Below are 16596 nucleotides of genomic sequence, written 5' to 3' on the forward strand. Positions count from 1 at the left end.
GGACTGGAACTTGCAATTTCAGAATCAACTGGGTGGAGTTGTTGGTTAAAACCATGGAATGCAGTGTGCATCAGTGGATAATTAGCAGATGGAAGGAAAGGAGTATTAAAGAGAGATGGAATCATCCTATGGGAAAAGCAGAAATGTATAAGTCAAGGAAGCTCAAGGAGGAAAGAATTTGAAGGAAAAGTTTAACATTGCCAGATGCTGCAAAGATATCAAATGAACTAAGTACACTGGATTTGGCAAGAAGTTTGAAAATCTTCAAGAGCAATATTAAACACAAAGGAAAGGCTGTGGAGCCAAGATAGAGCTGCAGCCTAAGAAAGGTTGGTGGTGATGTTGAAACCAGTGTAAATTTAACAAGAACAATAGTCCAGGGTGTGCTGTCTAAAATCAGTGCCTCACTCAGACTGCTGGGACAGTGTATTTGTCTGGAAGCCTTCATCTGGTGTTTGTGACATAGTCCTAGTAAACTGGAATGTCTTTGATCTGATGTCCAGCTAAGTTATTGAGCTCACTTCCCTACATTTCTTTCAGTTCTTTACTCCTTTTAGTAGCATTTCTAGTATGTCAAAATATTGACTAAAATAATCAGTTGATAATTTTTTAAACTCTGAAAATTAATACAGCTCACAGAAAAGTGCAACAGTTGTTCTGTAAAAATCTGACTTTTCTTGGGGCTGGCCGGGTGGCATAGTGATTAAGTTTGTGCACTCCACTTCAGTGGCCTGGGCTTTGCGGGTTCGGATCCTGGGCGTAGACCTACACATTGCTCATCAAACTATGCTGTAGTGGCATCCCACATATAAAACAGATGAAGAATGGCATGGATGTTTGCTCAGGGACAATCCTCCTCAAGCAAAAAGAGGAAGGTTGGCAACAGATGTTAGCTCAGGGTCAATCTTCTTCACCAAAAAAACCCAACAACAACAAAAAAACAAATTTGACTTTTCTTGCCTTTCAACTTTCATTGGTGTTGTCAGACTGCTTTTCTTTCTGCTATCATTTTATGGCATCTTCTGATATGTTTTGGGACAAGCAAGCACAAACAAGCCTTCCTTTGTTTTACCTGTGCACAGTTCTAACTTACGCTGCCGTCTCTCTTTTGGTGAGCTGCCAGAAGTCTTGCCTTGATATTTAGTTTGGTCAAAGTGATAAAGAGAACCAGTCCTAATTGCTTAGTGGTTAAAGTTTGGCATGCTCCACTGTGGCAGCCCAGGTTTGGTTTCCAGGTGCAAAACCATACTACTCATCTGTCAGTAGCTGTGCTGTGGTGGTGGCTCACATTGAAGAACTGGGAGGACTTACAATTAGAATATACAGCTATGTACTGGGGCTTTGGGAGGTGAGGGGAAAGAGGAAGATTGGCAACAGATGTTAGCTCAAGGTGAATCTTTCCCAGCAAAAAAAAGCGATAGAGATAGTGCTTTTTAATTACCTGGTTGGCAAAGTTGAATAGCAGATGAGAAGAACTGCAATATTATAAACTGGGTATCACAATTATGGTAGACAGTAGCACTGAGTCTAAAATGATATTCTGAGTCCAAGAATTCTAAACTGGTTTTGAATAGGCCTGCCTTCAGGCAGATTGCTTAATCTCAGTAAATCTAAATTTCTTCTTTTTAATTATATATATATTTTTAAATTGAACTTTGTAAGGTACACTGAGATGTGTGGTTTAGTGACATTACGTAGTCTCATTTAATATAGGATAAGAGACTGAGTAGTTCAAGTCATAAGAATCACCTGGTGGAGGTCTAAACTGTAGCCTTAGTTTTCATTTGGGTTCCAGCAGTGTTGGAAGGCAAGGTGTTTGCCTCTCCAAAATTCATTTTCCATTCATTATCTAGTATGTGCAGTAGAGAAGGCCATACTACAGATTCAGTGATAATGGCGATAGCAGTTAAAGTTTGTTGAACACTTATTTTGCCATATATTGTTCATTCATTCGACTAATATTTATTGATTGCCACTGTGTGTCAGGCAGTATTCCATGTGCTGGGGATACAACAATGAAAAAATTCTTGTTCTCTTGGAGTTTATATTCTAGAGATGGTAACTGGTCAGTAAACTAAATAAGTTTCACTGTCTAATGTACTGTATATTTGGTGTATTTATTTGTTAATTGTCTTTATCCATCCACTAGCATGTAAGATCTATGAGGGAAGGGAGATTAGCCTGGACAGCTAGGTTGCTATCATTATTATGATTCTTATGTTTTTTTATGAGGAAGATTAGCCCTGAGCTAACATCTGCCGCCAATCCTCCTCTTTCCACCGAGGAGGAGCCACCCGAGCCAACATCTGTGCCCATCCTCCTCTACTTTATATGTGGGATGCCTACCACAGCATGGCTTGCCAAGCCGTGCCATGTCTGCACCCAGGATTCGAACCAGTGAGCCCCGGGCCACTGAAGCGGAACGTGCAAACCTAAGTGCTGCGCCACCGGGTCAGCCCCAATTATGATTATTTTTAAATAGACCTCAGCAAATATATAGAATTAGGTTAATCATAAGCTTTACTTCATGACAGACAGCGTCATTGGTCATTTTATGGTTAGTTCATTTATGTACTAATAATGCAAGGAAAATCTATGAACCCATCACTGATGCCAAGAATTATAACACTGACAGTAATTTTGACTTTGTGGGTAAGTTTTGTATGTGTTTTATTTTGAAGTGATTTTTTAAAAATCAGCAGGCAGTGGGGGCAATGTGGAGTCCAGGTAGGAGGTGGGCAGAGACCAGTTAGATGAGGAGACCAGTTAGAGGTGAGAGATGATGAGGCATCCCTTAGCAGAGACAGTGGCGTGAAGAGCTGGATGGGGTTGGATGTAAGAGAGAGTACCTTAATACCTTGTCATCATGGCAGAGTTCTTAGTCACCAGCTCCTCACGCGTGTTCGGATAAGGTGTGTGATGATGAAATCATCCTTGGTCTTTTGCTTTTGTACTTTCAATATTTAGAGCTACAAAGCTCTCTAGAGAATCTCAGCATTTTTGAGATTTAAATTTTTATTGTAAAATATTTGACATAAAAAGTATGCAAAATGATAGGAAATTTAATGCTTCAAACCCTTATAGTCACACTACTTAGTATAAGTTAAATATATTAGCCCCTGTATTCTGCTCTTTGATGTCGTTTCTTTCTCGTCAGCCTCAGTAGTAATTCCACTATTTAAATTGGCTGTTTATAGTTTCCTTAAAAAAAAAACCGAAAACGTTTACTGCATATGTATATATCCCTAAGAAATGTATTGTATTATTTTGTATGGTCTTAAACTTTATGTTAATGGTGTTGTGCTGTGTATATGCCTTGGCAGCTCTGTTTAGCTCAGAGGTTATGAGATTCATTCATGTTGATGCATGTAGCATTCATTTTCACTGCTGTCTATTGTGTGAATATACCGTGATCTGTTTATGTCTTTTCCTGTTAATGGACATTTCAGTGTTTTCATATTTTGGAACTATAAACAATGTTACTATGGATATTATTGTCCACTTCCTTGTATACACATGCAACAGTTTTTTAGTATATCTTTGTAGGAGTGGAATTATTAGGTGATAAGATATGCACACCTTAAACTTTACTAGATATTACTAAATTGTTCTCCAAATTGGGTTCACCAATTTACATTCCCATCAGTAGCGCATTGTACTGAGTGTTCTTGAACTTCACAGCTGGAAAGAAAGCTTATATTTCATAGACTAGTGATTCTTTTTTCTTTTTCTTTTAAAGGATTCCATATGCCTTTCCTTCTTTCTTTCCCTTTCTTTGTTCCTCTTTCTCTTTCTCTCCTATTCTCCCCCCCCAACATCTGTTACAGTCTTCCTCCTTTTGCTTGAGGAAGAATGTCTCTGAGCTAACATCTGTGCCAGTCTTCTTTTTTTTGTATGTTGGATGCCACCACAGCATGGTCCAATGAGCAGTATGCCGGTCCATGCCCAGATCCGAACCCATGAACCCTGGGTCACCAAAACGGAGTGCATGAACCCAACCACAACACCATCGGGCTGGCCCCCAACCAGCGCTTCTTAACAGGGACAAGGTGGTATGTGATGTATGAGAATCACCTCCCGAAGTACACCCCTTTCCCTCCCTTTGTTTCTCACTGGGTTTTGACCCCTTGGTGTGTAGGTGTTGTTGGTACTGGGAATTGGGAAATGTCATTATAGAAAGTCTTACTTTGGTGAGCCTTACTTGCTCTTTGAGAACCTTCAAATTAGTGGCTAATTGATTTAATGGCTTATTACCATCCCTAAAGACATTGTAACCACTCATTTTCATTTGTTTTGTTTGTTGGTAATTCTGCCCAATCTTAATCATTTGTGTTTTCTTTATTTCTGCAGTTTAAAAAACTGAAATGTATTAGAATCCTTGGCTCCAGTATTATTGTCATATACTGTCTGAAGCAGTGGATTGCAGTTTTCATATGTAACCTTAAAAAAATTTTTAAGCTGGCATTTTAAAGACAGGAACATTTTAAAGTAACAAAACTATAATAAATAGTTTCTCTGGTAAATTTTAGTTTAAAACTGCAGCTAAGAGTCCTGGAAGAGGTTTGCTAGGTTAGTTTTGACTCATCCATCTGTTTTCCAGCTTCCAAAATTTTCTTGTTTTTGTCTTCTCTTTTCATTATATTTGTAGCTTGCCCTCTTTGTTTTTAATCCCATTACATTCTAGAAGCATTTTGGGAGAGTACAAAACGACATACGTCTTCAATGTGCCTTCTTTTAATAGTACTGGTGTTATTATTTAAGGAGCCCTTACCATGAGTCATGCACTGCACTAAATACGTTATCTATGTAATTTTATTGAGTCCCCTTGATAGCTCTGGGAGTAAAGAGGCAAAGGTGCAATCAGACGTGAGGTTTTCTGGTTGCAAAGGCTGCATCCTTCCCACTATACCATAGAGCCTCCAGACTTTTTTTTATAATTTGGAAAAGATTCATAATACCATGTGTGTTTGCTTTTTGTACTTTTTTGTAACAATGTTAATTACAAGCTATTTAAGATTGAGGAGAAATCACCCAACATAATTGTCATTCTTTTGAAATCTTTTCCTTTTAGTTTCTCTTTCTAAAAGCTGACTTCTTGGCGAATCATCAAAAAAGATATTCTTTGTATGAAGAAATTAGTGCTCTTTTAATGAAAATATGAAGTCATCCCAGGATTCTGGTTCTAAAGAAGACCTCAAGAACTCAAGAATGGTATCATCTGAATAAACTGAAATATTTCTTATCTTCCCTCATCTTTGCTCCTTTAATTATTGCTGTTCCTTACAGGATACCTGCTATGATTACAGTGCTCACAGGAAAAAGCTTCTAAGGATATTTTATATATATATTAGAATAAATATACATATAATTTATATATGTGTTTATGTATAACGTGTGTTGGTCCACAAATTTTGGTTTGTGCATTTAGTATTTAATGTAATGCCCTTGTCCTTAGGGTCTTTAAAAGTCTCTGTCTTTTTAAAAAACTGCCTATTTATTGTCCATAAATAAACTTCCTTCCTAACTTTATTGAGCATCATAGTAGTAATTATCCATCCAGCAATATAGATGGGAAGGCATATTTCAATTTGAAATGCTGTCAGGTAGAAATTCCCCTACTGCAAGTGATAAATTAAAGAAAGTTGAAGTACTATATTGAGAAGGAAGAATTTTTTAACAAGGACTGTGTTTTGTTTTTCTGGGTTTTTTGGTGTCTTTTGAGGAAGATTAGCCTTGAGCTAACTACTGCCAATCCTCCTCTTTTTGCTGAGGAACCCTGGCCCTGAGCTAACATCCATGCCCATCTTCCTCTACTTTATACGTGGGACGCCTACCACAGCATGGCTTGCCACACGGTGCCATGCCTGCACCTGGGATCTGAACCAGTGAACCTCAGGCCGCTGAGAAGCGGAACGTGTGCACTTAACCGCTGTGCCACCGGGCTGGCCCCAACAAGGACTATGTTTAAGGAAGGTAACATGAGATCAGAAAGTGAAAAGCACACAAACAAAAACTATGAGACAAAAGGAATATGAAAAGCGAATCTTAGAAGACAAAGAAAATTAAAGTCACTACTCATAACAATAAGATGGAACTGTCTTTTCCTATCTCAAGAGTGAAACAAGCCTGATTTACATAAATTTGTATGCATAATTTGTACAGGCACTGGACACCTGGAAGGTTGCCAGCATAGCCTTTGGTGAGACAAAGTTCAGGGGAGTCTGAATTACAGGAAACCAGTTAGTGGTGTTGTCTGTTCTTTATCTAGTTGCTTACTTCCTTGGTTTTTCTTACTGTTCTTGATTACAGAGGGCTAGAGTAGTGAGGGAGGTTTAAAAAATAGCTGATGTGTGATATATTAGTATGAAGTAATGTTAAGGCTCTTAATCTGTTGTGCAAATGAATAAACGATTATACATTTTATCTTCATATATAATTATTCCTCTTTGTGATGTTTATCATTCATTCTCTATATTTACAACATCGTTGTTAGTATAGATAAGACCAGTGGTAGTTATTGTAACACTAATACTAACTCCTCTCGTTTCTTCAACATTTACTATGTGCTGGGTCCTCTGCTAAGCACTTTTCATATGCAGCAGCTATGAGGTCAGCATATTAGTACCTCGCCCCGTGCGCCGACGGATGATGGAAGTCTGGCGCACGGAGGTTAAGTGATTTAAGTTCCTGTAGCTACTAGGCTACCTGGGATTTAAGTTCAGCAGTCTGACGTGGGCCCCTTGATAACTGTGCTCTCCAGTACAGATGACCAGGTCTGATTTACTCTAAAGTTGGTTTATTTGAATCATTGAAGACATAATATCCAGAGACCAGAAGAACTCTCACTTTTATTATGCAGTTCATATCTAGACATAAAGTTCTCGTTGAGTTTCAGAAAGAGTTACTTACCAGTGCTTGTTGAAGTACTGAATCATGACATGGACGGTGTTTTGAAGGCATGATTTAGCACTGTTTGAGTGTGATTAGGGCAGGGAGTTCCCTTGTAAGGGAAAGGTCATGGGCTGGAATCCTGTGGGTGTCAGTTAGCTTGCTCGCCCTATGGCCAAAGCCTGCCCTTTTAACTCTAGCTCTCCCCCAACAAACAGGGGCATGTGGGTATAAGGGGTGCCAGATGTGAGGATGTAGATGGGCCAGTGCCCATCCGTCACTAGGATGATGGCCAAAAATCAAAGCTCTGTCACTGAAAGCCTCAGTGAAAAAATAGATATTTTTATATATAATATATACAAATATTTTTATTTACTTGAAAATATATTTTTTCATATAAGATGACAAGATGAGACATATATATATATATATATATATATATATATATATAGTCTCATATTTTTATACTCTCCTTTCTGTTTTGGGCCAGATTTTATTTTCTTTTAACCTAGACTTATTTTTGAAATTCCTCCTTTTTGGGTCTCTAAACCTCCATATTTTAATTTAACTTTCCGTAAGTAGGACCTAGGACAGTGCCATAAGCATAGTAATGGCTCAAATGGTTAAACTGTGTAGCAGAAAAATCTTGTGGTCACCTCAGCCATTTGTAACATTTTGTATCCCGATGTAGGCTGGCTTTCCTTATTCTTGACATATCTTTATGGGAATATCAACAAAAGATAGGTAGAAAGATTGATAGAGAGGCCCTTGTAATGGAGTAGTTTTCTATTTGTTAACATTGCCGAGTTAAAATGAGAGCATCTGGGAATCTAAAGTAGGAACTTAAGTCAAAAATCTGTCAATAATACTATTATTAATATTAATACATTGATCATAATTATTGATATAAATTTTAGGTTGAACCATATGAAATGGCCAATATTGAACCATTTTGACCTATGAAAATGGCCGTTTTTGTGGTTTAAACTAAAATGCTGGTAGCAGCTCCCTCGTATTGATTGCTTACTATGTGCCAGGACTGTGCTCCCTGATTTCGTGCAGAACTGCATCCTCCAACCTCATGAGGCATGTAAAATTACTTCCCCCATTTTACAGACAGTAGAACAGGTTAGGGAAGTTACGTAACTTTTCCATAGTCATTTAGAGCAACACTTTGATGTTTAACTACGCTGTTATTTTCCTTGCGATGCTCACTGAGTCAGTAGAACATGATGAGATGAGAAGGAAGATAAGAATGTTTTACTGTTAGAACAGCTCTGACACTTTTGAACCAGTGTCAGCTCTGAGGCGTTTTGAGGCAGTGGTGTTGTGAAGTAATTGTATCATCAGTTAGCAGAGAAATGCACAAAGGCTTTAGCTTCTGTTTGGCTCTGGCTGATCTTTGTGAACCCTCAGCACTCGTACTCAATAACTGCTGTAAATCAGGGCAGGGTACAGCAGCTTCTGCCATATGAGCAGGGTTTATTATTACTTCTCATTCTGGTTGCCTTTGCCAACCTTCCACTTTTCTAGGTGAGAGCTTGCCTTTCTGCTTAGACTTTTGAAATGCAGCTGCTCCTAACTGCCCAGCTGATCTGCATCACTTTCTGCCTAGTCTTTTGCTGTCTGCTGGACCCTGTGTGTGAGAGGATGCTTAGTCTTGCCCCTCCTGGTTCGGCCCGCTACCCTTGCCTGGACTTGACTGTAGAATTCCATTGTTTTCAGACATGGCCTCACTGCGGGTAAAAGCAGTAGTCTTGCCTCTGAGCTGAGTCTTAGGATGGACGTGGGAATGCATAGGCATTTAGATGTCTTAACCGTAATCGCTGAAAGAATGTGATGAACTGCGGCTTGGGCTTTATCGTGGCTTTTGGTCCACGGCTCAGACCATGGTTTGGGGTCTATTTTAGACCCTAGCTTAATGATGCTATTTGTTGTAACTTTTTCTTTTTTTTTTTCCCACTTCTTTTTCTCCCCAAATCCCGCTAGGACATAGTTATATATTCTAGTTGTGAGTGCCGCTGGTTGTGCTATGTGGGATGCTACCTCAGCATGGCCTGATGAGTGGCGCCATGTCCGCGCCCAGGATCCAAACCAGCGAAACCCTGGGCCACTGAAGCAGAATGCGTGAACTTAACCACTCGGCCACGGGGTTAACTTTTTCCATCATTAGAGCCCATTAGGACAGTTGGTAAATTGAGTATAGTAAATGAAGTAAAATGTTTTGTGAAATTAATGAATATAGAGGTATATTAATAGCAACAACAAAAAAGTCACACTTGACTACTGAGTATTATAGATGAGTTTCTTTTTCTTTCTTTCTTTCTTTTTTTTTTTTGAGGAAGATTAGCCCTGATCTAACATCCGCTGCCAATTCTAATCTTTTTGCTGAGGAAGACTAGCCTTGAGCTAACATCTGTGTCCATCTTCCTCTACTTTATATGTGGGACGCCTGCCACAGCATGGCTTGACATGTGGTGCATAGCTCTGTACCTGGGATCTGAACTGGCAAACCCCAGGCTGCTGAAGTGGAACGTGTCAACTTAACAGCCGCACCACTGGGCTGGCCCCTATAGATGAGTTTCTTTGGCAGTTTTACATATTAATTGCTAAAAATATGTCAGCGCCTTTTACATGATTAACTTACCAGGTGCAGATGAATTCCTTCCTTCATAGAACCATTATTCAGTCTATTTAGATTTATTCTATTTTTTGTCTCTTAAAGTTCATTTTTAAGGTAACATGATCTTGGAGTAGGGAATGAAGCAAATTTTGGAAATATTATCTCATGATACTACTCAGCCTAGTTTTTCTTATTGAAAAGTACTGTCTTAAAAAAATGTATATTTACAAAACTTACTGAAACAGGTTTATTGGATAATGGCAACAGTGCTTGGGTTGAAAACAGCAATGCAAAATTTGGCTTAGTTTTCTCACTCTCAGGAATTTTCATTAGATCCCCTGTACAGCATTATCAGCTATAAATAGAGATCAGCTAATTTGATAAAGAGGCTGTAGGTCTGCAGATAATTGAACAAATATATCATGGTTTAAAAAAGCTCACATGAGATGACAGTAATAGTGAATAGGACAGAGGAGAGAAAAGAAGGGGGAAAAAGAAAAATAGGAAGGAACAATGATGGATTTGTGTGCAACAAAATACAGTGCCAATACTGACCTACTTAACACGCTTTCTCACTAGGAGGCCATTGTTCTTTCTCAGACTCTTTTTGCTTGGCTGCTTTCCTTCCCCGTTCAGAAGGAGGACAGTCCCCCCTCTCTCCCCCTCTTGTCCTTTGGCCAGAGGCTAATGTTGTGGGGGAAGTAATGGAATTTTGCATCTGCAAATGTGGGCAGCCTCTGCAAGGGCTGGCTTCCAGAAGAAATCCTCTTATCCTCTGAGATACTTTTACATTGGCTGATTTTTTAAATCTTAATGTTTAAAATAGGCTTCTTTAGATAGATGAGTAATATTTCTTCTTGTTTCTCTCTCCCTTTACGCCCTTTTGGGGGTATGCATGTCTTGATATACATAATGCCTATGGGGAAAGTGTTTTGGTATAAGGTGTGTGTATGTGTGTGCTAAATTCCAAGGGTAAGAGTGGCAGGACTGGGGAGAATATGTGCATACTGTGGTATCCAGAAAGACTTCTACTTTTAGAAGAGACACTTGGAGAGTTAGGACAGAAAGTATAAAAATATGTGGCCAAATCACAATGCCCGACAAAGGGTGGGCTGTTAGATGGTGTGTTCACACAGGCCTCTGCACTCCATCCAAGTGACTAATCACTTAATGTCATTAGTGTAGATTAACGTGTGTAGAAACCATGTGGGTTAGTGGGTTGGTACTTCTTGATGCTGTGAAAGTATAGGGTTTAAGTATCTCTACAAATAGCAGACAACAGGATACTTTGGACCTTGAGTAGCAGATACCAAGCTGCTTTACCTATACACGTGTGTATTCCGTGTCTTGCTTGACCATATTTGCCAAACCCTAACATGGCACATGCTGTAGGTAGGGATGTGCTTATGGGGACAGCGCGATAAAGTATTTAGAATTGGGACTATCCCATAGAATTCATACATTCTGCATGCATTCAACAAGTACTTACAGAATGCCTACTATATGTCAGGCATCATTATGGGTGCTAGGGTTGCAGCGGTGATAAAATAAGAAAAATCCCTCATGCTCTAGAGGGGGCAAGAGACAATAAATAGATAAATAAGTAAAAAAGTAGGGTAGGTCAGATAGCGATGGGTACTAGGGAGGAAACAAAGCATATAGAAGGGGGCTAGCAATTGTTGCTGGGGTGTGTAGGAATTGCAGTTTGGTAGGGAGTGAGCCATATTCCTCCCTGGGACGTGTGGTCCTCGTAGTACCTATGTGCTCTGCCCAACCACAGCTCTTAAGTCTCCTGCATTATTTCCCTTAGATTCCCCAACCTGCTCCACCTCAAGAAAAGAGAACTTTTCAGCATATAGAGGTAGATAGAATGAGTACAAATTAAATCAAAGCACAACACCCCAAACTCCTTTTGTTTATGGTATAATTAGCTAAAATAACTCAATAACAAATATCCAGATACCCAGAGAGAGATGTCTGGCAGGTTGTTAAAAAAAATTGCTCTTAATCTGAACATTTGAGTCTGAATCTTTGTAGCTCCAATACGATTGTCATTCTTAGCTTGATTAAGGAGACCAGTGATTAGAGGGAAGCAATATTTCCAGGCCAGGGATCTCACACAGTATGGCTGATGAGTGGAGTAGGTCCACACCCGGGATCTGAACCCACAAACCCTGGGCCACTGAAGCGGAGTGAATGGAACTTTAACCACTCGGCCATGGGGCCGGGCCCCTATGACAAAGTTTAATTTATAACTTAGGCACAGTAAGAGATTAACAACAGTAACCAATAATAAAGTTGGCTTTGCGGCCATTATTAAGTAAAATAAAGAACTACTTGAACACAGGCACCACAACATCTCAGCAGTCAGCCTGATAACTGAGACGGCTACTAAGTGACTAAAGGGTGTGGCGCATACAGCATGGACACATTGGACAAAGGGATGATGCACGTTCCAGACAGGACAGAGCGGGATAGCACCAGATTTCATCATGCTACTCAGAACAGGGTGCACTTTAGAATTTATGATGTGTTTATTTCTGCAATTTTCCATTTAATATTTTCAGATCGCAGCTGACCGTGAGTAACCAAAACTGCGGCAAGCAAAACCAGAGATAAGGGGAGACTACTGTATTTTCAGGGTCAGAGCTATCCCAGAAGCCTCAAGATGAGCAGATTCAGGAGACCTGGAGTTCCATATGATAGTTAAATCGATACAGCAGAAAGACATCACATGACCCACGGTGCAAATACTTACAAGCCATATGCAGTTCCCAGCTGATGTTCAGGAACTACAAATGCCACCATTGGCCACAACGTACAGGCAAGTAATGAATAAGAGATTCCCAGCAGACACTACAGAAAGCAACATGGAAAAAGCTAAAAGTCTTATATGAACCAAAAGTAAATTTCCTTTGATGCAGATGAGCAAGAGTAACATAATAACTAATATACAAATACTCATGCAAATGTTATTACAATTAGGCTAAAACTCAAATTTAACAGAAAAAAGTCCTGGCCCTCTCTAACAATATGTCTCTAGTGACAAAATACACACACACTGTTTTAACCATTTTATATTATATGCATATATATATATAACTAGCTGGGCCCAAGGTGCAGTCAATGACCAAGCAAGAAAATAAAACTAATTTGCCAAAAGTTATTACCAATGTTTCAGGCAAGCTAATTATCCAGTATTTATTAGGAATTACAAATTAAGCCATCAAGACAACATCACACCAACAGTCCATTATCTTACCTCTGGGTCATCAACACCCAAATGGAGAGCAGGGCAGAGAACCAACAACCACCACTGGTTGTTAAACATCACCTAACGCTGACTTTTTCTTCAATTAAAAAAGAAACCTTATGATTTAAGTTAAAATAAGATCGTTTACACCTGTCAGATTGGCAAAGATTAAAATAATGCCAATGTCCAACACAGGCAAGGACACTAAAAACAGACACATTCATATGTTACTGGCAAAGTTTAAATGGGTGGACAGTTATTGGAGTTGTCGTTCACGGTATTTATCAAGATGTCACACGTGCAAAGCCTCCGCTACAGCGTTTCCGCTTCTAGGAATCTGTCCTCCAGAATTCTCACCAAGTGCACAAATAAATATACAGGGAAGAAACGCAGCACTTCAGCCTGTGGGCTTAGAAATGACATTCTGAAGAACAATAACACAAACTTGATGAATTCACTATCACTTCTGACCTACTAAGAGTCAAAAACAAAAGAATTCAAAACCATGGATATTGGGCCGACAGCTTTTTTTGGTCACCTATGATGGAATTATTTCTTTTAATGAAATACAAAAAACAAAAATTAAGCTAACAAGCATTTGGCTTTTATAAGACTACTTTATTTCAAATTCTATTTCAGCATTAAGATCACTCTGTTAAATGAGACAAATGAAAAGACAAGTACCTTATGCGTGAATATTAATACTGATACTCTGAAAATGTTTTGCAGAAACTGAAATCAAGTTATCGTTCTCTGCACTGTCATAAGCACTCCATCGGAGGAGCTGACTGTGCCTCCAGACGTGCATGCAGAGTCCTGGCTGAAGCCCCAAGCCCCCAGGTGCTCATGGAGACATTACCATAGCAATCCAAGGGTTCCACAGCGTCAAGGCCAGCATCATGTGGGAAGCAAGAGTGGCTGCCACTGCACACAGGACCCAAACAATGTTCCTTCCTGTTTTATCCACCAGGAGCCCAAATACTGGGGACATGGGAGCTGATATGACATAGACAACACTGTCCAGAGAACATAAAAGATATTTAATAAAACATGTCACAGCTAAAAAAAAAAAAAAATGCACAAAGTCCCTAAAACCATCAGGCAAAGCAAACCCTAGCTCATTAATTTAACATTAGCCTAAAACGGTCATCAGTAAACAGAAATATGAAGAGCGGTGCAAGACTTCTTCGGTTTTCCATTAATGCACAGATGGCCACTCAGGATTCAAGTCCCACCAGAGTCTTGGCCTCACAGTGGATGTTACATCACATAAGTCTTTTTTGTCTCAAACAACTGGCTATAATTAAAGATCCAGGCTATGCACACAATAAGCACTTAGAGAATTAATGAAATACCTGTTAATTGCACTTGCTGCCTCAGATGAAAATCCAAACTTCTCTATAAAGAAAACTCTAAAATAAAGAGAGAGAGAAATAAACACTTTAGAGAGAACTGCTGTTTTTAAAAAGTAAAGGCAAAATAAAGCTGAATAAAAATAACTAGGCCTTCTTGATACTGTTTTCCTACCTTATTTGATATTCACCTTCAAGCAATCAGCTAAAGGTTTAGTGTTTATATAAAAACTTCAACTAAATAAAATATACTGATGCCTAGTTTTTCTCCCTTTTACATATATAGCAAACAGTACAAATTTTTCAGTAAACCAAATATATTACTACCAGAAATTGCGACTGCTTCTTTCCCTTAAAAGCAGCACTGAATAGGTTCCTCGCTAAATAACAGATAGGGGGCTTGTTTCAAATTATTTAAAACAACAGCCTGAATTTAAAGGTTATAATTACAAGACGCATCCTCACAAACACACTCACACACTGCTCTGTTTAAGCAGCTGCCAATGAAAAAGCAGAGAGAGGGAGAAGATAAAGCAAAGAAGAATTTGCGTTGAACCCTGAATTTGAGTCTGGAGGAACCACAGTCCTAGCAAATGCAAGTGTGCCCAGTCACCGTGAGACAACACGACATCTCCATTCTCAATCAGAGGATTCCTAACCAGGGAATAAAGGGGAAGTGAAAAAGAATACACATCCAAAATCAAGTATTAAAATAAATCTACATTATAAATCAAAACTGTTATTAGGGATCTCTTCAAAAGAATAATAAAAGTATTAAACCAATACTAGGGGACAGCCCAGTGGCGCAGTGGTTAAGTTCGCACGTTCTGCTTCGGCGGCCCGGGGTTCTCCGGTTTGGATCCCAGGTGTGGACATGGCACCACTTGGCATGGCATGCTGTGGTAGGCGTCCCACATATAAAGAGAGGAAGATGGGCACGGATGTTAGCTCAGGGCCAGGGTTCCTTATCAAAAAAGAGGAGGACTGGCAGTAGTTAGCTCAGGGCTGCTCTTCCAAAAAAAAAACCAATAGTAAACCTTAAGCTAAGAAAATCAGCTGTGTCCCAGATGTAAAACAATTCCTGTGTAAATATAAATTATAACCAGAGAAGAAAGATTTACAGCTAAAAACAATTACATTTCTGTGATTGAGCTGTGATAATAATTAAACCAACAAAGATGGAATGCTAGAGAATACTCACTTCCCAAGCCCAATGAAAGGGAACACGGCAACGTAATAGGAGACGCAGATGATAAATATGAGCCACAGGGGTAAGGAGAAGTCCTTCACATCAGTTAACTTAATAACTTCACCTGGGAGAAGGAAGGGAGGCGGGTGTGGGCGTGACCGTCCACATCTATGTCAAGAAGATTTTTCTTTTATCATGTGATTAACATTTGCATTCAGTTTTAAAAAATACTATTCTCAGTAAATTATTGGAAATAGTTTGCGGGATAACTTAAAAAGACATTAGAAAAAGCAAAACCTAAGACTGATACCTACCTTCCTGCTCCCTTTCAGGAACACTCATCATTTTGCAAACATACAAAGTACAATCAAGAATGTAAATTATGCCAAAAACACTTAAGGAGAAAGAAAATGTAACCAAAAACTTAGACAAGTGGAAACAGATTTGGAAATAAAAGACACAAGACATGTACTAAGCCTCACTACGTTTATAACACTGCACTAGGAATTTATCTCATTGTAAATTATCTCAAAAAGAACATAATTCCCCAAAGCCCCACTTTTCTTGCATTTATACTTACCTGTTTTTCCTTGTTCTTTATGAAGGATTCTTTCTGCTCTCTGATCCAAGTAAGCAAGGGCCAAGGCACAGATTAGGGAAAGAATACACGTTATACCCCCTATAACAAAAACAGAGAGATTTTTTAAAGAGAACTAGACTGAAGGTTCCTGAAAAGGTGCGCACTGCGCTGACAGAGAAGACCTGCATTCGGATGCCCATGAAAGCTCAGTGACAGACAGGACTGACAGGGAGGAGCTGCATACGGCCAGCACTCAACTGGCCGTCAGCAGTCGCCTTACTGCAGCGTTACCTACCAGGCGGCTGGAGAGAGGGAAAGACCAGAACACACCAGTATAGTCTGCAATGCAGGATAGAGACTCAGGAAAGCTGATAACCAGCTAGCAAATCAGTCGTAATTTCTGAACTCAGTCTGCGCACCAATTATTGATGGATGTCAGGAAACAAATTCCAAAGGCAAAGTCCGGTGCTGGGATACCTCAGCCTCCTTCTCATTCTTTCCCACAGTCTGCAACCCCTGCTCCCAGCCCCTGGCAGCCCAAGGGGCCCGCCTCCCTGCAGCACGGCTCGCTCAGGCTCTCTTTCCCTGAGCATTCAGCATGACTCATGAATGCTGATCTCATAGTAAAGTAAAGCAGGAGAAAAAGGGAATAAAGTTTACACTTACAAAGAATTTTAAAAAGAAGCTTAGTAAAATAAATGAATCCCTAAT

General features: G+C 39.5%; 1 protein-coding gene across 1 annotated transcript; it reads right to left on the reverse strand.

Annotated features, from left to right (window-relative positions):
* Window positions 1-12029: 12029 nt before the first annotated feature.
* On the reverse strand, window positions 12030-16018 carry LOC124231949 (major facilitator superfamily domain-containing protein 1-like; the record flags this gene model as incomplete). The annotated part of the gene is made up of 5 exons (XM_046648944.1): window positions 12030-12367; window positions 13624-13780; window positions 14120-14176; window positions 15318-15429; window positions 15886-16018. Coding segments are annotated over 5 exons (561 nt in total), but the record flags the coding sequence as incomplete, so codon positions are not given.
* Window positions 16019-16596: the final 578 nt, after the last annotated feature.

The sequence above is a fragment of the Equus quagga genome, unplaced genomic scaffold, assembly GCF_021613505.1.
Source record: "Equus quagga isolate Etosha38 unplaced genomic scaffold, UCLA_HA_Equagga_1.0 HiC_scaffold_13296_RagTag, whole genome shotgun sequence".
NCBI classification, from domain to species: Eukaryota; Metazoa; Chordata; class Mammalia; order Perissodactyla; family Equidae; genus Equus; species Equus quagga.